The following is a 21128-nucleotide window of genomic DNA, read 5'->3' as shown; positions in this document are numbered from 1 at the left end:
GAAAATTAAATTAAAAATATTGTATGTGCTTTTTCATACTGTAATCGGTTAATGCTAATTTCTGTCATCTATACTAATTGATTTTTAAGGCTGATTTTAATATATTTGTTCTTGAAGCTTTGGGAAGTGTGTTCAGCAAATGAACTGAAAACTATTGATATAAAAGACTTCTTCAGAAATGCAGATGAACACCAAGATGATGTGGAAGTGTTAGTGAAGTGTTGCTCCTGGTCAGCAAATTGTGCTACAATAATGGTGGCAGCCAAAAACCGGCTTTTAGTAAGTACTTCATAATATTCAAACTCTTACTTCTTCCTGTGTTCTGTTTTGTTTTACTATACATATACAATGATGAGGCCTAAATTAGCTGTTACCACTCAAGAAAGAGATCTTGGAGTCATTGCAGATAGCTCTCTGAAATCATCCACTCAATGTGCAGCGGCAGTCAAGAAAATGAACGGAATGTTGGGAATCATCAAGAAAGGAATAGTTAATAAGACAGAAAATATCATATTGCCTCTATATAAATACATGGTACGCCCACACCTTGAATACTGCATGCAGATATGGTCGCCCCATCTCAAAAAAGATGTATTGGAATTGGAAAAGGTTCAGAAAAGGGCAACAAAAATGATTAGGGGTATAGAACTGCTTCCATATGAGGAGAGATTAATAAGACTGGGACTTTTCAGGTTGGAAAAGAGGTGACTAAGGGGGGATATGATAAACTACAAAATAAAATCTATAAAATCATAATACAAGAACAAGGGGCCACCAAATGAAATTAATAGGTAGCAGGTTTAAAACAAACATAAGAAAGTTATTTTTTCACGCAACGCACTGTCAACCTCTGGAACTCCTTGCCCCAGAAGTTGTTGTGAAGGCCAGTTCGAGAACGGGGTTCAAAAGGGAGCTAGATAGGTCCATCAATGGCTATTAGCCAGGATGGGCAGGAATGGTGTCCCTAGCCTGTTTGCCAGAAGCTCAGATAGGGTGACAGGGCATGGATCACTTGATGATAATCTGTCTGTTCATTCCCTTTGGGGCATCTGCCATTGGCCACTGTCAAAGGACAGGATACTGGGATTGATGGACCTTTGGTCTGACCCAGTATGACCGTTCTTATGTTATTAGTCAAATTAAAAAAATACTTTGTTGCCAAAATGTGTGGTTTTTTGTTACAAATTGTTAGTGTAGGATAGCAGGAACATTTTATATTATAAGGAGAAAAAAATATTTGAATTATGCTTGTTCCTACAGTGCAACTGTCCTGGAGATCAAGATTCACTAGTTTAGCTATGTGGGGGAGAGAGGTACAAGCAGCTATGACCAGCCTATTCTTCTTATTCTGAGGTAGCACTTAACAAAGCGGGGTGTGAAAAACTAGCAAGGCACAGACAATGCAGATGATGTATAAATTAAGATCTGAAGGCCTTGTAGCAATATCTGGCAAGAGTCCAGGGATTTTTCCAAAAGGAGGGGCCAATTTACAAAGTTTGGGAAATGCTGTTCTATGGATTGGTGGTAAGTATTGGACTAATGGCTGGAAGACTTGGAATGAAATATGATGTACTAAGGAGGGGAAGCAATTCTGACTTTTGACTTTAAAATTTATAAAACAGTTCATTCAGAAATTGTATGGAGCTTTATAAATTAACCTGAAAGTTAAAACTGCTTGGTGAAAATTGTATTCTTGTTTAGGTCAGTAATCCTCACTAAAGCCATTGGTATTGTTCAGATGTAATCAATGGCAGTATTTGGCCCACAGTATTCTGCTAATATCAAACAAAAGGTTCTTTTGTTTTGAGAAAAGTGGAATAATATGTTTAGACTGTTTAGACCAGAGGTCTCAAACTCAAATGACCACGAGGGCCACATGAGGACAAGTGCATTGGCCTGAGGGCTGCATCACTGACACCCCACCCTTGCTGCCCCCGCCCCCATTCCACCCCTTCCCTGCCCCCATTCTAACCCCTTCCCTGAAGTCCCCACCCTAACTCCGCCCGCTCCCTGCCCCCAGGAGGCGCAGGAGGGGTGCGGGGTGTGGCAGGCCTCAGGGCAGGGGGTTGGGGTGCAGGAGGCGTGTGGGATGCGGCCGGGCTCAGGGCAGGAGGTTGGGGTGCAGGCAGGGGGGTTGGTGCAGGGTGCGGCAGGGGGCTTACGGCAGGGAGTTGGGGGGCGGGGTGCAGGAGGGGTTCGAGCTCCAGCCCGGTGCCGCTTACTTAGAGTGGCTCTGGGGTGGCAGCGGCACACACCTGGGCCAGGGCAGACTCCCTGCCTGCTGGCCCCACTCTGCTCCGCTCTGGGAAGCAGCCAGAACCATGTCCGTGCAGCCCGGACGGGAGCGGCGAGGGCACAGGGCTCCAGGCTCCATGCGCTGCTTTTGCTGCTCCTCCAGGTACCTCCCCCGAAGCTCCCATTGGCTGTGGTTCCCCGTTCCCAGCCAATGGGAGCGGCGGGGGGTGGTGTCTGGAAGCCAGAGCAACACACGGAGCCCTCTGTGCCCTCCTCCCCCCCCTCGGACTGCAGGGACATTGTGCTGGCCGCTTCAGGGAGCAGCGTGGGACCACGGGGGGCAATCCCACAGGCTGGATCCGGCCTGCAGGCTGTAGTTTGCCCAACCCTGGCCTGGAGGTAGGCTGGGGGGGGCGGGGCGCAGGCCACTAGGCGGGCTGCAGGAAATAGCCTCGCGGCCCTCGGGTCACATGCAGCCCGCGGGCCGCGTGTTTGAGACCCCTGGTTTAGACCATGTTTTCATAAGTGCTGAGCACCTGCAGCTCCCGTTAACGTGTGTGCTCGGCACTTCTAGAAATCAGGTTCTGTATCTACAAAGCGTGCAGTACTGCAAACCTCAAAAGTTTAAAAAAAAAAATTCAGACTCGACCCAAAATAGTGAATTAAAAAAATTAAACCATGTGTCTTTTGTCTTTCTGATTTCTGATCTCTTGCCCACCTCCAGTGTGTGTGTAAAAAGTATTGCCAACTTCCAAAAACTTGAGGTGAGTAAGGCAGTTTTGGCCCCTGCTGCAGGAGTTCTCATGTGAGGTCATAACCAAGATCAAGCCCTCATTGTGTCTGTACAATGCATAGCATGTGGTAAAAGAATTCCCTAACATGAAGATTTTAATCTAGTCTCAGAACATAGTGGTGAGTGTGACAGCAGAGCTGGAACTGGGACTTTCAAACTCATCTAACATAGGGTCTACTGAACTTCCATTATATGGGAACAACTTTTAATCCCTGCTGCGGTAGGAAAGATTCAAACTGGTAATCTAAAAATGAAAAGTGCTGTAGCTCAGCAGTGCTCTAAGGCCTTTGAGAACAAGGCTTGCTTTCTTGAAAGATAAATTTATTAAATCAAATTCTATCCTTTCTGGAGTTCACTTATCTAAAGTGATAAGCTATTACCAGCAGAAGAGTGGGGTGGGGGGAGAGAAAACCTTTTGTAGTGGTAAACACCCATTTTTTCATGCTTTGTGTGTATAAAAAGATCTTCTATACTTTCCACAGTATGCATCCGATGAAGTGAGCTATAGCTCACGAAAGCTTATGCTCAAATAAATTAGTTAGTCTCTAAGGTGCCACAAGTACTCCTTTTCTTTTTGCGAATACAGACTAACACGGCTGTTACTCTGAATCCTGTTCTTACAAATTCCAGGGCCAGAAGGGACCATTTGATTATCTAGTCTGACCTGAATAACAGAGGTCATAGAACTTCTCCAAAATATTTCTCAGAACGTATATTTTAGAAAAACATCCAATCTTGTTTTAAAAATGGTCAGTGATGCAAATCTACAGTGCCCCTTGGTAAATTGTTCCAATGGTTAATTACTATAACTATTTAAAATACATGCCTTATTTCTAGTCAGAATTTATCTAGCTTCAGCTTCCAGCCATTGAATCATGTTATAGCTTTCCTTGATAAATTAAAGAGCCCATTATTAAATATTTGTTCCCTGTATAGATACTTACAGACTATAATCAAGTCACCCTTTAATCTTCTCTTTGTTAAGATCAAAGAGTTCAATCACTGTGAGGCATGTTTTCTAATCCTTTAATCATTCTTGTGGCTGTTCTCTGAACTCTCAAATTTATCAATATCCGTCTTAGAAGGATAGCTTCCATTAGCCAAAATACCAACACTAAAACTACAGCACTAAGACAAATACTAACACAAAATCCAAATTCCTTTCTAAATACAATATTTTACAACGTAATTTATGCCAACAATTACTGCAGGGACTTTATACTAACTTGCATGCTTCTCCTGTCCCCCTTCCTCCCCCCACCCCCCATACTGATATCAGCAGGGTTTGAACTCATAGTTTTCAGATTCTTTTCAGAGACCTGTTCCACTTTAGCCATCGGAATAACTGGTGAGAGAGAAAGCATGCTGATATATGGATGCAGCACACTGCCAGAGGGTTACATAATACTTATGCAACACAGAGGAGTGTTGGGCATCAGGGTTCTTGGTTTTTCTTTCTAGCTCTGGAAGCAGATTGTGTTCTAGGGTTACAGACAGCATAGCCAACATCCTTGCTTAGGTCATTTGTAGGGACTGAATCCAGGACTTCTGGATGAGTATCTTCTATTTGACCTCTGGGGACTGTGGAGAAACACCAGCATAGTTTAGAGAGCCCCAGAGGCCTGAGTTACAGGAGCCTCCCTGGGCATTTGAAAAACTGCTCCTCCTCTGAGCCTTCTATGGTAGCTGCAGTAGAGGGGAAGCAAAGCAACTAGTCGGATGTAAAACTAGTTTGAAAGTCTTGGTGACAACAGCAGGAGGAGGAAAGACCTAACCCTGCATAAGCTTGCTCCTCCTTCCTGGCCCCTTCGAATAATCTGTGGAGGAGCAGCAGCAAAAGGCCAGGTCCTCTTTGTGCACAGAGGGAGTTGCAGATGGATGAAAGTGGCCGGCAGGCCGTAGGTGTGACACCCTGCAACTAGTCGGTATAGAGAGACATGGATTACATTGTAAATGTGCTCCATGAAGGGAAAGGCATAACTGTGTTTGCGAACTATTAAATTATGGTAGCCTGCTTAAAGGCATTTGAGGGAAGCTAGAAACCATGTCAAATCACTGTGGATTGAGTCAGGACATGATTCGAAGTCTAATTTTGCCATTATGTAATAATTAGTATTAAACTCAATTTTTTAAGGCTCTTACAATAGAGTTATTAAAGAAGTTCAGGATTAAAAATTGTCGTAGGAATAGCCTTCTGTTTGTTAGTTTTGATAAAGCATTCAGCCTAAGTTCTGGTATGCAGAAATAAGATACTTTCAGGATTACTTGTACAACTCAAAAATGGCTTTAATTTATAAAATGGACTATCAGATTTAATTTAATATTTGGTGATTTGAAAAAAGGAAATGACTGAAGAAAAGTTACAATTTTACAGCATGTTGACTATAGTTAAGAGCCAGTACTAATGCAGAGTTGTTTCCTTTAAGAATTGGCTGCATCATACAAATATTTAAAAGAAAAATTTTCATTTACACAGTATCCTAAGAGTACCTGTAAAGCCAATGTAACATGTTTTGAGGTCAAAAGTAGTATATATTTTAAATATTCTATACTCTCAGGGGAATTCTGTGTGCAGAATTCATATCCCTCGCAGATTTTTTTGCTTCCCTGCAGATTTTTTTGCTTCCCTGCAGAAAAATGACTTTCTGATAGGGAAGGAAAGGGAAGCCTTAAGAGTGGTCACGTGTCTGTCCTCAGCAGTGTGGGCAGCTGGTGGAGAGGTAAATCACTGCAGGGGGTAGGGATGCCCTGGCTGGTGGCTCCTACTCTGCTCCTGGCTCAGCTGCTAGTCTCTGCTGAGCTGAGGGAGGACAGGACTTGCTCTTTCCCTGCAAGGAGCAGCTGGGGCTGGGGGAGACATACCCCCAAAATACTCCCCCGACTGAAGGAAGCTCTGCAGCACCTCCACCCCCTACTTCCTTCCCCATTGTTCCTCAGCCATGGCGGAAGGGGTCACTGTACAGGGAGTTGCTCCCCTGTCCACCCAACCCCTGTGCATCTGGATGCCCCCATACCTAGACCCCCCACCCCCCACACACCTAAATCCCACTGCTGAGCCTCCCACACCTGAACCCCAATCCTGGCAAGCCTTACCTCTTGCATCTGGAGCCCATATGCACCCAGATCAGTCCTCCCCCACCCAGACCCACTGAACCCCAACCAGCTGCACCCAGACACCCACCCTACCAAGCCCCAATCTCCCAGCATCTGGGACCCCCCTCCTCCCGCTGAATCCCACATGCCCGCCCCCTCCCCCCCCGAGCCTCATCTCCCATGCTGAGGCCCAACCACTATCACCTGAACCCCCCCGCCCCCCCGAGTCCCATTGCCCCTGCATTGAACCCCCGCAATGAGCCCGTACATCCAAATCCCTCCCTTGCACCTGGACACTCCCCCCTGGACACCCCTCCCCTCCCCCCCGCTGAGCCACCCGAACCTAGACTGCCCTGCACAGAACCCTCTCACCCCACATCTGGATCCCCCCACACTAAGCCCTACCACACTTGGATTCTGCTGGGCTGAGCGTGCCTGCCCACACCTGTTGCACCTGGCGCAGAGAGGCAGAGCCCTGGGGTGTTTCTGGGGCAGGCCTGGCCTTTGTGCTGTGTCAGGGTCAGGTGCAGCCTCACTGAGTCTGTGTCCTGGGGGAGGAGGGAAGCTGCAGGGTGATCTCTCATTCTGTGCAACCGGTGGCCTGTGTTCTTCACTGCCATGCTGGAGCCTCCACATTTATTTATTGACAAATAAAATTTGCAGCGTTTTAAAATGTGCACATATTTTTTTATTTTTTTTTGGTGCACATTTCCTTCAGGAGTAATTATTGTATATTCAAGTGTGTATTTAAATGTGCTTTAAATAAATACTTGGATGATATAAGGTCTCTGAAAGAGGACTGGATCTGTTAATTTAAGGAACCGCATTTTTCCTAATTGGTGAATACATGTTGTTGAGTGCTTTAAACTACTACTAATGATCATAATTAACTACTTGCCAGCAGTAAAGTACATATAGATCTTATACAGTTTTTACTGAGGAGCTATGTAATAGTCATGATGTTAATACAATATAATTATTAGAATTGTATATGTTCGCAGCTTCTTGATGTTATAACCAGTGACTTGTTAGCAGAAGTCCTTATAAGTCACCACAGTACAGTCCAGTACTGTGACTTTTGTTCTGGCAATCAGTTGGTAGCAGTTGCTTTATCACATTATTCTGTTGAGGTAAGTGACTATCCTTGTTAACATAATATAAATAGTCCTCCTGGGATACTATATGGAGAAAATGGAGTGTCTAAATCCATTAGTTTTGGAGAGCTAGAACTTTCCAATAACTGCACATGTGCATATGTGTTCAAATTGAACTTAGTTAAGTATTCTTAGCACATAATGTAATATCTTAATTTCATTTTTATATTTATTTTTTTACCCATTTTATTAGAGGTATAATTTTGAATGGTGAAATATTGTTTTTGAACTATACATATTTTTCATTTTGAACATGTTTATTTTTTATATTTTCACATAAGCTGCAAAATGAACATTTTATTTAACTGTACATGTTAAAAGCAAAATAAATCAGAAAAAATCAGTCTTCAAGAGATAATATAGTATAAAAGACTCTTGTACAATATACTGGTACACTATAGGGCTTTTTATGATTCAGCCAAATGAAAAACACTAAGTAGTGCATGGAATACTTACTTTATCCATTCTAGTCCCAAAACATTTAAGTATCATATTTTCTAAAACAGATACATTTAAGTCTACATTTGAGCACTACATGGATTGATTTAGTTATACAACTGAAAAGGCTGATCTTTCGAAAAATAAATATCTGTAGTAAATAGTGACAGCAGAAGACAACTCCCTCTTACAGTTAGTATATTCAGGATGAGGACTGAAAGCAAATACTAGTAGAAAAAAATTGGTGTGTTCTTAAGTTATTGTATGTGCTTTGTGTTTCGTATTTAGAATGTAGTGGTGGTGATACAGTTGGATCTTCCTTTGTTATATTTTTGCTGTAGTTATGGAATACAGAATCCTTTTCAAAAGTAGCTGATTGCAGAGGACATCTGAGTTGGGTTCACTGTGTGACATTTTCTCCTGATGGATCTTTATTTCTGACATCGTCGGATGACCAGACAATAAGGGTAAGATAACTTATTTCCAGTTGTTTGGGCATATTTACATGTGGTTACTTGTTTAGGATACGTACTTGTGTATAATACCTGAGCTATGTTTTTTGATCCCTAAATTCCTGTGATAAACTGCAGTGCTACCATTAGGAGAGGTAACCCTGTTCTTTTCCTTGTTGTTTCTTTCCCAACTTCCATAATCACTATTCATATTCTTGAAACTTCTTATGCGAATGAAATATATAATGCAATAGCTGGTACTTTCATTTTTTTTAATTATTTTCTTTGATTTCAAGTTAGGAGCTGGTGAACTTTGTGCATGTGACTTCTCTGAGTAGAAGTATAGGGGAGTCAGTCAGTATGGGAAAAATATCACTATTGCATTTTATCTGTTTGGATTGTACATCCCTTCCTAGTAGTCTAATAAATGAAACCCATTAAAAGTATTGAGCAGTTATTCTCGATGATTTAAAATTATTCCATTTATGAGTTTCTTGCTTTTTGCTTGTACTCTTATTTATTGACTGAAAGTTTTATATCGTGTTCTTTATAGAACCTTTGAGAACATTATTCTCTTTAACAGATTTGGGAGTCAAGTAAAGTGTGCAAGTCCTCTGCTGTTGTGTTAAAACGTGAACTAGATGTCGTGTTCCAGGATGATGAAGTGATGGTTTTAGCAATTCTCAATCAGAAGCATCTACAAGTAAGTGTATTTCTGTATGGACTTCAATTCATAAATCAATAATATGCCCGCGGGTCTCTGTAATCTACAAAAAAAAAAGCACATTAAGAATTAAGTTATTTTTGTTTCTGGTTTTAAGCATTTGGATCTGGCATGTAAATGGCTAATGTTCTGTAATTTACTCTTTAGATGATTGAATTACTGTACATTAGGTCCAGACAAAGGAGCTATGCCTATTTTAATGAGCAAGACCTGTTAAAGTTTGTGGGCTTTTTCCCTTGAAAAGGAAGATATGCAAATTGAAGCTGACTGCATGGAGAAGGGTAGAGGACCTTTTCTGTTATAAAATAACTGTTCTTTACCAGTTGTATACCTTATGTTTTATTAATTTTGGGTACAATATTTCTGTATGAGCTAAAAATACAAATTGTTTATACTCTGGTGAAACTAAGCATACTAAATACTTTAAACACACACATGTAGCTGCCTTCACTTTCGTAATAGAAATATTTTTGAATTAACATGTAACCTTCCATAATTTTATGTCAAGTTATATCAGTTATGTGATGTGACATCCTGTAGAAGTGATGCATCAAGTGGCTAGTTTAGCTCATTTAGAACACTGACATGCTTAACTATAATAGCTTACAAGAAAACATGCTTATATTTATTTTTTGTTACAAAATGCTGTCCAGAATTTGTCAAAGTATTTTTCATATTAAATGTCAAAAATTCCTTTCACATAAGTATGTTGCAGTTTAACTTTTTATTTTTTTAAAAGTCAGATCAGACAATTAAATATACTAAGTTGTTAATTAATGGCCTACCCTGTACAAATTTTTGCATCATCCTTATGCATGTATGTCTGAAATGCAGGTTGTCTTAAAAGATCCTGAATCCATCCTTTAAAAAAATGGACCCAAGCCACAAGGCTTGGATCCAAATTTTCTCATAGTTTTGGCATGTTTAGACCGATCTCTAATCCTTGAGCTATAAAATCCTAGAGTATCCAAAAAGTTCTAAAACAAAGGTAAATTGAAAGTAGAGCATAAATAGTGGGGTGAGCAGAATTAAATAATTTAGACTTTTCTCAACAGTTTCTTTAGGGATAAGTAGTAGCTGCAGAATGTGTTTACAAGACCCCAGTACATCTGACAAAATAGATGGGGTGGAACAGTCTGTCAGTAACCCTTTCTGAATTCTTTCTTGCTGTGCTGGACACTTAACAGCAGCATAGGTATAATACATATTAAGGACCAAATTTTGCCCATCCATGTGCAACTTGTCTTTCTGTGGGAGTTCTGCATGTAGGTGCACTAAGGAAACTGGACCCTAATGCAAACTATCTAAAAATCTTGCTTTCTGGGGATACACTAAGTGCTTATAGGCCATGGAAGAGACAGAATGAGGTAATCCTTGTAGCTGAAAGTATTTTTTTCAGCCTGTAAAATGCCTTTTCTACCCAAAGCAAATAGAAAATTTTAAAGCTTCAGGAATGACAAGTAGTGTGTTTTTTTTTTTTTACTCAGTAGACAATTGTTTATATGATTCCGGTGGTCCTTCAGCGTAAACTCTTGTGGGATCTGCAGAAGTGATGCATTTTAAAGCAATGGCACTAACTTCTATAGCTGTGAAAACTGAATGCCCATATTGCATGGCACCAGCAAGGTGATCTACATTTCCTGTGTAGTAATTCAGACTGTCAAATTCTACAAATTTTCTGCTGGTGAATGACAACTGTCTAATGTCAGCATTATCAATATTCTTATCTGAGAGCACTGAATGAAATAACGAGGAATCAGTATCTTCCCCCAATTCTAAGTTATTTGTTCACCTATAATTAGTCTTCATTAAGCATTTATTTTCAAGTATAATTGTTTGAGTCTTATTGTCTCTGTACACATATGTACGTTTGTCTTCTGGCTTTTTAATATTTTGGGTTTTTTTGACTTTCGTTTTAACCATACCATTTCAAATGGAAGGTAGAATTCTGTGTTTCTTGATAAGGGAGTCAAAAACATTTTATGTGACATTATATGCACTTACTTTTTCTTTCAAGTTTTTTTTTTGCTATTTTTTAGAGCCAAATGTTGCCTTCAGATCAATTCCATGAATCTCTAGATTGTGAATGAAGTAATTGAGAAACTGATAAAACATTTCCATACTTAATAACTTCTATCCTCCAAAAAATGTGGCATAGCACATATAAAACGCAGACACACATGTTCCTTTAGTCTGGTATTCTGTTTTAGTGGTTATTTTAAATTCTTCAGGCTCTGTCTACAGTAGCCTTTTCTCTTCATATTTCCTACTGCTACAGCTTTACTAGTGGTGGCAGTAGTGTGAGTGCTAATGAAGATAGGTCTCCAGAGTTTTAACCAGTGTTATCTAGACCTGCCTTTGACCAGGCGAGCAACTATTTCAGTTACTTTGTATCAGGCCTGATTGGCCGGCAAGTGGCCTGGCAGCCCTTCTTGGGTGAACTTCAACAAATTGTTATGGCTGCCAATAATATGTAGTGTGAGGGGATAGCTGAAACTGATTGTTCTGCTGCTGTCCTTTGAGTGGGGCATAGGTGGGTCATGTCCATTCTTTTGATTAAAGGAGGCTGTTACAGCATTCTATCTGTGCAAGCCTGGCTGAAGGGGAACCTCCCTGACAACTTCCCTTCAGAAGTGTTTTCCCCTGCAGGAAAACCCCCATCATTTTTACCTTTTAGTCTATCAAGAGCCCAGAAAGGGATCTTCCTCATTGCTGCGACCTTTTACCTACTTTTCCCCCCTCTTTTTCTCTCTCCTCTCCTATTTTCTGTCTTTCCCCCACCTCCATCTCCTCACCAAACTGTTTCTCTTCCTCTGCCTGGAGAGCCTGCATAAAGGCTAATTAAAAGGCCTATACTGAAGCAATAGGCCCTCTTCCCTTTCCTCCAAAGGTACCAAATGGTTTTCTACTCAGAGCTGCTGTGCCCCGGCCCCTTTTATGGGGCTGTTTGAGTAGGAGGACACGCACTGCACGAAGGGGAGAGTGGGGACAAAGTCTTTACTGATCAATTTATTTTCTTTGAAAAGGGTTTTCTGATCAGTCCACCCTTAACTTTTATTTTATTTTATTTGTTTCAGGGAGGGGGAACAGTGAATCTAATCAGTTGAAAATGTTAATGTATTTTTGCCAACATTATTTGTCCAAGCAATTCATATGCAATAGCGTAACTGGACTCTTTTCTAAGGTAACACACATCATCTGCTTACTTACGATGAACGGATGTATTTCTGAAATATCATAACACGTTCCTATGGTAATTATGGAATAGCTGTTTTAGAGGAAAGATGGTAGGCAAGTAGTGTACTGACCAGGCTCACCTAGATCTAGAATTCTAATTACCTACATCCGATCAGCGGAGGAGACCCAACCGTACAAGTAGAGGACCAATTTATATGCCTCTTCATGAAGAAGAGAAATTGACAAATCATGAAAAGATTTGGGCATTGTGGTAGAGCTGAAGATGAGATCCCACTGCAATGCTGTTGCCAAAAAGGCTAATGTCGTCCATAAGTCAAAAAACGGGAATCTCAAGTAGGAGCAGGGATCTAGAGGTTATTTTACCTCTGTATTTGACGCTGCTGTATGTGACTGCTGCTGGAATAATGTGTTCAGTTCTGGTTTCAACAATTCAAGGACATTGATATATAGGAGAGGGTTCAGAGAAGAGGTACAGGAATGATTAAAGGATTAGAAGACATGCCATACAGCAGTGCTCTTCACTCTTTTTGAAGTGGGGGCAGGGGTGAAAGTAAGGCGGTATGGGTCGGTACAGCATACCGGTAAAAGGTGGCCGCCAGTACTGGTTCCTACTGTCTTACCGCTTTTGTGCCCCCCGTCGGTGGCCCTGCTGGGTCCCTAGTGGCAGGGCCGCCGACGGGGGAGCACAAAAGGGGCAACAACGTTAAAGTGCTGTTTTATCATCCCTGCCCCTTTTGGTCCCCCCACCCCCCCCAGCAAGGCTGCCAATGGAGGGGAAGGTGAGCAAAAGGAGCAGCTGCCCTGGGGCCGGCGATTTAAAAGGGCTCAGGCTGCTGCTGCGGCAGCAGCGGCCAAAGCCTTGGGCCCTTTAAATTGCCGCTGGAGCCCCAGGCAGCTCGGGCCAAGCAGCGTGGAAGGGTTGGCTGGGGGACGCTGATCCTCAGCCCCGCCCCTTCCGGGGGGGCTGGAGCTGGCCCCCGTACCAGTAAGTTTTTTAAATTTTACTTTCACCTCTGAGTGGGGGCCACTTTAGCAAAAAACCTTCAGTGTAAGAGCCACATCAAGTACTATATTAACACACTGCTTACTACTCCTTAATGATGTAATATTACAGAGCCACTCATATAACTAAAACAGTCTACTTGTACAATAAAATTATACTCCTTTTATAAAACAATAACCAGGAAAATATATGGAATTCAAAAGGCACCTATGCAAGTAAACTTTTTAAGAGCAGAACAGTGCAAAACTTACTTGAAAAACTGGATGAGCGAAAGTGTGCCTGTTCCTCCTCGACTTTGTCCATGCGGTATTTGTAATCTGTCATCGCAATCCTAGTAAGGCTGTCCAAATGTCTGTTGGTCAGTTTGTTCCTCTGTTTTCTTTTCAGTCCCCTGGCTGGGGGTGAGAGCTCGAGGGTGGAGCTGGGGATGAGGGGTTCACGGTGCAGGAGGGGGCTCAGGGCTCGGGCAGAGGGTTGGGATGCGTGGGGTGAGGGCTGCAGGGTTGGGCCGAGGATGAGGGGTTTAGGGTGCAGGAGGAGGGGGCCCAGGACTGGGGCAGAGGGTTGGGATGCGGAGTAGGGGTGAGGGCTCTGGCTGGGGGTGCGGGCTCTGGGGTGGGGCCAGGGATGAGGATTTTGGGGTGCAGGCAGGCTGCTCCAGGGCTGGGGCCAGAGGACTCCCCCCAGCCCTCTCCCTACCGGTAGCTGCTCTGTGGTTATTTATAGAGGGAACTTAGCGAGCCGCACTTAGGGTCGATGAGAACTACCACTGGCTCACAGGCCTTGAATGAAGAACACTGCCTTATAGTGGTAGACTCAAGATGCTCAATCTATTTAGTTTAACAAAGAGGAGGTTAAGGGATGACTTGATTACAGTCTATAAGGTGCCTGCCTGGGGAGCAAATATTTGATAATGGGCTCTTCAGTCTAGCAGAGAAAGGTGTAACATGATCCAATGGCTAGAAGTTGAAGCTGGACAAATTCAGACTGGAAATGAGGTGTACATTTTTTATGTTGAGGGTAATTAATCATTGGAACAGTTAATCAAGGGTCATGATTAATTCTCCATCACTGGCAATTTTTAAATCAAGATTGGATCTTGGTTTCTTTTTCTTTTCTTTAAAAAAACAAAAACAAAAAAACATGCTCTAGTTCAAAAAGAATTATTCTGGGAAAATTCCATGGCCTGTATTATGCAGGAGGTCAGAGTAAATGATCACAGTGGTCCCTTTTGGCCTTGGAATCTATGTATCTGTGACTTGTAAGGCCCAGTTCATTTTAAGCAGAAATTCGAAGCGTAGAATTGAGCTCTCAACTTGTTACTGCAACCAGGCTTTATCTCTCAATAGCATTTACCCTGCAGCGTTACTTTTTTTGTTTGGGAGAAAAAAACACATTTTAAATTTTATAAAAGAACAATAGAGAAAATTAAAAGCTTGACATGAAGAGTCAGCGCTTCTGAAATTTGGGCCAAGTAGTATCAGAAAAAGTGGGCTAAGAATGCTTGGGGTGAACAATAAGCATCGCTACAGGTATATTAATTTTTTTAATTATATGAACTCTTGAATTTCACATCCTATCGACCAGAATTGATATTACATATAATTAGTGACTTAGTCTTACTATTTACATCACTAGAACTTAAAATAACAGCTTTTCATAGCTTTTTTTTAATCGTTGTTTGAACTAGATTAAAACTACAGAGATTAAATCTTATTTTCAAAGTAATTTCAGAAGTCATAGGTACAGATTTATCCGTACTGTACATTTGCTCTATATCTATTGCCCACCTTACAATAATACCTTAGACTAATATAACATCTTCATTAGGGACTTTCCTGTGACGGTGCTCAGCACTTTGAAAATCCAGCAGGCTTCAAGGGGATGGGAGCGTACTCAGTACCTCAGAGGGTTTAGTCTTTGTTCAATTAGATTAGAAAATCAGCATAACATTTTTTTTAAAGCAAGAATAACGCATCACAAAATGTATTTGGTTCTTTTGCAAAGCGTTTTTTCTAGTTATAATATTTTGTAGTATATGTTAAAGTAGTGGAAGGTATAATAGAGCTCTCATTGCAGCTCTCTGCTACTAAATCTTTACAGTAGAGTAGGAAGAGACTGTGTGTGATATTGATGAAGTGTTGGTAAGTGAGGTTCTGTTGTATACTTGACATAAACTGTTAGGTTGCATTATTTTATATTTTAACAAAATATCAAATATTTACCTACTATTGGGCAAATCTGTTACAACTATTTGGACCTTTATAGGAAAAGGCCTTTTTCCCAACATTCTTTTCTCTCTCTGGATATTTGAGCATCTATGTATTAGAGGATCTGAGCGCATAACCATATTCTTCATGGAGAAAAAAGTTGGTAAGATACTTGAACATTTTCCCAATCTTGCTGATCTGTTTGGTTCTACCTACCTGTTTACTCGGTTCTGTCTCTTCTTATATGTGTTTGTTTGTTTTGTCATCTTTACTATTTCTAGTGTTTTACATTACAATGTGTCTTCTGTTGTCCACGTGCTTTTATCTCCTTGTCATTAAGGAATACTCGAAAGGAGTGTAAATAAAATAACTTTAAAAAATTACAAAACCTCTTCCCCCAGCAAGAAGAATTTTTTTAAACAGCATTCTTATTTTACCTATACAATTGCAATTTTTTTTGTGAGGCAGTGTTAGACTCTAAAGATTTTCTGTTTCAATGATTGACTTTGAAACTGTTTTAGTCTCAAGTTCTGATATCATTTATACCTGGTTTCCACTTTGTTATAAGAAGGGATACAGAGCAAAGCAATAGTTACAGTAGTTCAGTATTCTCTAATTCTAGAAATACACAGGTGGATTTTTTTGAAACTTTGAAGTGGGATTGGTTGACTCAGAGGATTTGATTATCAAGTATAGAATATTTCTCCTCTAGGTTGCAAGTTGAATTGTGTCCAAGGTTAGGAGTGTCCAAGTCCTTTCCCTCTAATGGCTGGCTTATAAATGTGTTGGTTCTTAGACTAGTTCCTAGTGAACAGGTAGCCACTTGCTATTTTAAAAAAAAAAGTTGACTTCTGATTTTCAGAAATAGATGGACTTCAGTGCCCGCTTGCACACCAAGGAAAACTTTCCACTTTGCCTCTGGTAGTGAATTTTTTAAGCCTTTCTAACATTTCTGTGAACAATATGAACAAATTACCTATGTTCATTATCTAAAGGAGGTTAGCCAATGAGAATCAGACACCTGTCTATGGATCTAGGAAGGGACCAATATAGGAAGACACACACATGCTGCTGGTTTTGGCCTGTGACCATCTTTAGAATAACCCTCCCCAGTGAAAGGTTTCAGTCTCTAGCCCATGTCAAAATCAGTACATTCGTTAAAAGAATCAAACCATGCTATTTTTTCTCAATGCTCATGTATAGTTACTTTTTGCGCATCCACGGGAGAATAGATCCCTAACATCTTGTTTGTAAACTACTGTAAGCAAAGCTTCTGCGCCCCCCCCTACCCCCCGAGACAGTTTAAAACAGTGGTCACCAACTGGTTTGTCGTGGTTGACTGGTCAATCCTAGAGGATCTCCCAGTCGATCGCAATCTCCAGCGGCACAGCGGGGCTGCCGCTAAGACAGGCTCCCTGCCTGCCCCAGCCCCACATCGCTCCCAGAAGCAGCCAGTGTGGCCCCGGGGGTGGGGAGGGAAGGGTCTGCCTGCAAGCACCGCCCCCGCAGTTCCTGTTGGCCGGGAACGGGTAGCTGTGGCCAATGGGTGCTGCAGGGGCGGTGCTCTCAGAGAGGGGCCATGTGCCACACACCCCACCCCTCACCCCGGGCCGAAGGGGCACGTTGGCCCCTTCCTGGAGCGGCCTGGGGCCAGGGTAGGCAGGGAGCCCACCTTAGCAGCAGCCATGCTGCGCCACCGACCGGGAGCCACCGGAGGTAAGTGCTGCCCGCCAGGAGGCTGCACCCCAGCCCCCTCCCAGAGCCAGCACCCTTCACCACCTCCTGCACCCCAACTCCCTGCCCCACACTCAGCCCAGAGCCCCCTCCCGCACTCCGAGACCCTTGGCCCCAGCCCAGAGCTCGCACCCCATTTCAAGCCCCTACCCCAGCCCAGCGAAAGTGAATGAGGGTGGGGAAGGGCAAATGACCGGGGCGGGAGGCGGAGGATGGAGTGAGTGGGGCGGGGCCTCGGAGAAGGGACAGGGTAGATCCTGGGTTGCCCTTAAATTCAAAAAGTGATCTTGGGCATAAAAAGGTTGGAGATCCCGGTTTAAAAGAAGCTTTCACTTGTTTGTAAATCATTGCATTCCAAAGATCTTTCCCTGAAGATTGCATGATAGTTGAATTGATGTGGACAGAGGAGACATGTAGTTAAGACCTACTGTACTAGATGTGTAAATTAATCATTTTTGAATCATACCGAGTTGCTAGGTGTGTAAAATTCTGACTGTATTGATGTACTTGAAAAATGTTTTGCAGGAGCTGTAAAATCCTGTCAGCTTAAATTTGTTTTGTCCAAGGAACAAGTGCCTGGAGCTAGTTATACAGCTTTTATAACTTCTTTCTGGGTTAGAAAAACACATTTGAAAGTACTATATCCTATGTTCAAGTAGATATGCTAAAACAGTGCTGGTCTGATGTTGGGTCCCACAAAAGATGTAGGTTTGTCATGTATTTTAAAGTAAAGATGCTGTACAAAGTTGCTATAGCTTAATAATTCACATTTTTGGTTGCAGCTAATTAATGGAAATACAGGCCATACTGACTATCTGACTGAAGCCCAGGAATCTCTTATTTGCTGCTGTTGCCTAAGTGAAGATCTTCAATATGCTGCATTTGGAGAGGAGAATGGAACAGTAAAGGTACTGTACCCTGATTTTTGGGCAGTATTGAGTAAATCCACTGGTTAGTGTTTCTAATGATTTTTTACTAGCTTTCTTTAATACAAAAGTAACATTCTTGTTTAAATTCTAGAAAGAGAGAGAATAAGTAATTCAGCTGTTGCTTTTTGATGACACAGTATGTTATACTCTTGAAAATTAAAAGAAATGGTGTTGTAAACCCGTTTTATGGGAAATCAACTGCTCCCCTACCCAACAATGAGTATCTCAACCCAGGTTACTCCCTGCCACGAGGAAAAAACAGTGGGAATGGCTTTAGGGAAGGAAAACTGAGAGGTAATCCGTGAGGAGTTTCCTCAGAATTCTGTCATCAGGGTTTTCTCCCCTTCTAACAAAAGAAGCAAGATGTTGGCTCACAGACCCCAATATCTGCATGGATCTAGGGATCTACTGGAGGGCTTATGCCTCTGTGCTGCTGAATGGTCCCCTTTAGCTGTCCTCTGCTTCCTCTCAGAGCAGCTACAGTGGGTTCCAGAATGTGGAGACCACAGTGAAGAGAGAGTACTGCTTGAAACTTAATAGAGCCTCGTGTCCTGAGTTGATTCCTGATGCAACTGGAGGTACTAGGAAAAGGGAGAAAAAATATGTTCCCCTGCTGACATGCATGTTTGAAGACTAACACATTTATTATCCAGTTTATAAATATCAGCACTGTCTTGGCATTTATCCCCATACCTTTGTCCGTTCACATAAAAGGAGTAAGTAGAGTGTTAAGAGTAGCAGTGTCTTACACTTGTTGGCCGCTTGACTCATTTCACATCTCTCAGTTCAGGGACAAGTAGCTACAAATTTTGGAAAATTGAACTTTCCTGTTATCTGTTAATTGCTGAGCATAAAATAAATTTAGGGGCAAATTTGTTGTTTCAGTCATGTTAACATAAAACATAGAACATGCTGATAAATTGCATAGTCAATAGTTTGACCACACTTTGGTTTGTTATGAAATATATTTAAGAGACCAAATAAACTGTGAGTTAGGTTTATTGATATAAGCCAATGATAATATAGTACTGAAAAAGGTTCTAAAAGATACCATTCTCCGGGAAGCCATTTTGTGCAGGATTATTACATTCACCTTAGACAGAAGATATGCTTCCAAAGCTAAACCGTCTAAAGCCATTTTTTCATATCCAACCTTTTTACAAGTGCAAGATACTGTATACATCATTTGAAACTGCATTTAATCAATTAGCTTTCTACTTTGTTTTTATGGTACTATGGTGTACCCCTCATCTCTTTGTTACAAATACATACATTCCAGGTACCAAAGGGTGTGAAGACACCTCCTAGGTCTGTACTAGGGTAGAACAAATATGTCTTATCCTTTTCCTTTGGGACATTTCAGTATTGGTCTGCAAGAGTAACTTTCTTCCTGTTGCTATGGTAAAGCACTCATCTGTCCTGGTCTTAACAGCTTCCCTGTTTGCTTAAGCCAAAACTTACTTCAGTGAATGCAAGGTGTTATGGAATACTTAGCTTAAGTGAGCAGGGTTATATAAAAGGCATAGGCCAATTAAGGCTATATAACTGCTATTATATTCATTTATGTGCTTAATACGTACTGATATCTGTATGATGCGAATAATACATATTGGTAATGTGATGCACATATGCTATCGCAGAATATATTGGTCAACAAACACAAGTACATATCAAACTTCACGCACAGGTTGGTACGTACATGTCTGATACATACCCTGTCAGGGTTCCCTCCTCACTCTGAACTCTAGGGTACGGATGTGGGGACCCACATGAAAGACCCCCTAAGCTTATTTCTACTAGCTTAGATTAAAAACGCCCCAGGCTCAAATTCTCCCTTGTACATTGGGTTTAAGTAACACTGCCACCACCAAATGATTTAACAAAGAACCAGGGAAAAGGACCACTTGGAGTTCCTCTTCCCCCAGCAGTCCGCCCAAGCCCTCACACCCCCTTTCCTGGGGAGGCTTGAGAATAATATCCTAACCAATTGGTTACAGAATTATCAAAGACCCAGACCCCTGGGTCTTGGAACAATGGAATAATCTGTCGGGTTCTTAAAAGAAGGATTTTATTTAGAAAAAAAAAAAAGAAAGAAAGAAAAAATAAGGTAAAAATCATCTCTGTAAAATCAGGATGGAAAATACTTCACAGGGTATTCAGATTCAAAACACAGAGGATTCCCCTCTGGGCAAAACCTTAAAGTTACAGAAAACAGGAATAAACCTTCTTCTTAGCACAGAGAAAATTCACAAGAAAAACAAAAGATAAACAAATCCGTCTTGCCTGGCTTACCTACATTGGTTACAATATTGGAGACTTGAATTGGGATGGGTTAGAGAAGACGGATTTCTGTCTGACCCTTCTCAGTCTCAAGAGAGAACCCCACACAAAACAAAGAGCACAAACAAAACCTTCCCCCCTCCAAGATTTGAAAGTATCTTCTTTCCTCATTGGTCCTCTTGGTCAGGTGCCAGCCAGGCTATTTGAGCTTCTTAACCCCTTACAGATAAGGAGGAATTCTAGGCTACCCTTAGCTGTATGTTTATGACCTACCCAAAGGAAATTGAAGGACTTCTAGCCAATTTTTAACAAAGTAGATTATCTGCTCACTTTTTCCAAGTGTCAGGCTAACATGGATTTTTTTCTCACTGACTGGTTTGGATCTGAATCCTCACTTTTGTGTAGTACTGTATATAGTATTCCATTATTTTTACTTCAGATGTTTTGCTTACATGTCTTTCTCTGTTTATTGTATATATGACTGTATTTTAATTCTTCATAAACAATCTTTCTGATTTTCATTATAAAGGTTCTGAAATTGTCAAATAGGAGAGTTTTCAAATCCAGGACTGGACATGAGAAATCTGTACAACATTGCCAGTTTACATCTGATGGACAGACGCTTATTTCAAGCTCTGATGATTCAACTATACAGGTGTGGAAAATGTTTTAAACTTACATTGGAGCATTCAAAGCTACTAAAGAAAAAGTAGGTTTACACTACAGATAGTGCAGACTCAATAAACTCCATGCATTTTCTGTATTGACCATTAAAACAACAAGGAGTCCAGTGGCACCTTAAAGACTAACAGATTTATTTGAGCATAAGCTTTCATGGGTAAAAACCCCACTTCTTCAGATGCATGGAGTGAAAATTACAGATGC

At 41.5% G+C, this 21128-nt stretch overlaps 1 protein-coding gene across 2 annotated transcripts in view; it reads left to right on the top strand.

Moving 5' to 3' along the window:
- The window catches only part of APAF1 (apoptotic peptidase activating factor 1), a 91676-nt gene that overhangs the window by 54737 nt on the left and 15811 nt on the right, over positions 1 to 21128 (top strand). For both annotated transcript variants that reach the window (XM_077831815.1, XM_077831825.1), the window contains exons 17-22: positions 118 to 279; positions 7123 to 7251; positions 8055 to 8180; positions 8749 to 8868; positions 17817 to 17942; positions 20773 to 20898. In XM_077831815.1, coding sequence (XP_077687941.1) covers positions 118 to 279; positions 7123 to 7251; positions 8055 to 8180; positions 8749 to 8868; positions 17817 to 17942; positions 20773 to 20898 — 789 coding nt within the window. The remainder of the gene's footprint in view (positions 1 to 117; positions 280 to 7122; positions 7252 to 8054; positions 8181 to 8748; positions 8869 to 17816; positions 17943 to 20772; positions 20899 to 21128) is intronic.

Source organism: Eretmochelys imbricata, chromosome 1 (genome assembly GCF_965152235.1).
Source record: "Eretmochelys imbricata isolate rEreImb1 chromosome 1, rEreImb1.hap1, whole genome shotgun sequence".
Classification (NCBI taxonomy): domain Eukaryota; kingdom Metazoa; phylum Chordata; order Testudines; family Cheloniidae; genus Eretmochelys; species Eretmochelys imbricata.
The sequence above is the reverse complement of the archived record's forward strand: the minus strand, read 5'-3'. Positions and strand labels throughout refer to the sequence as shown.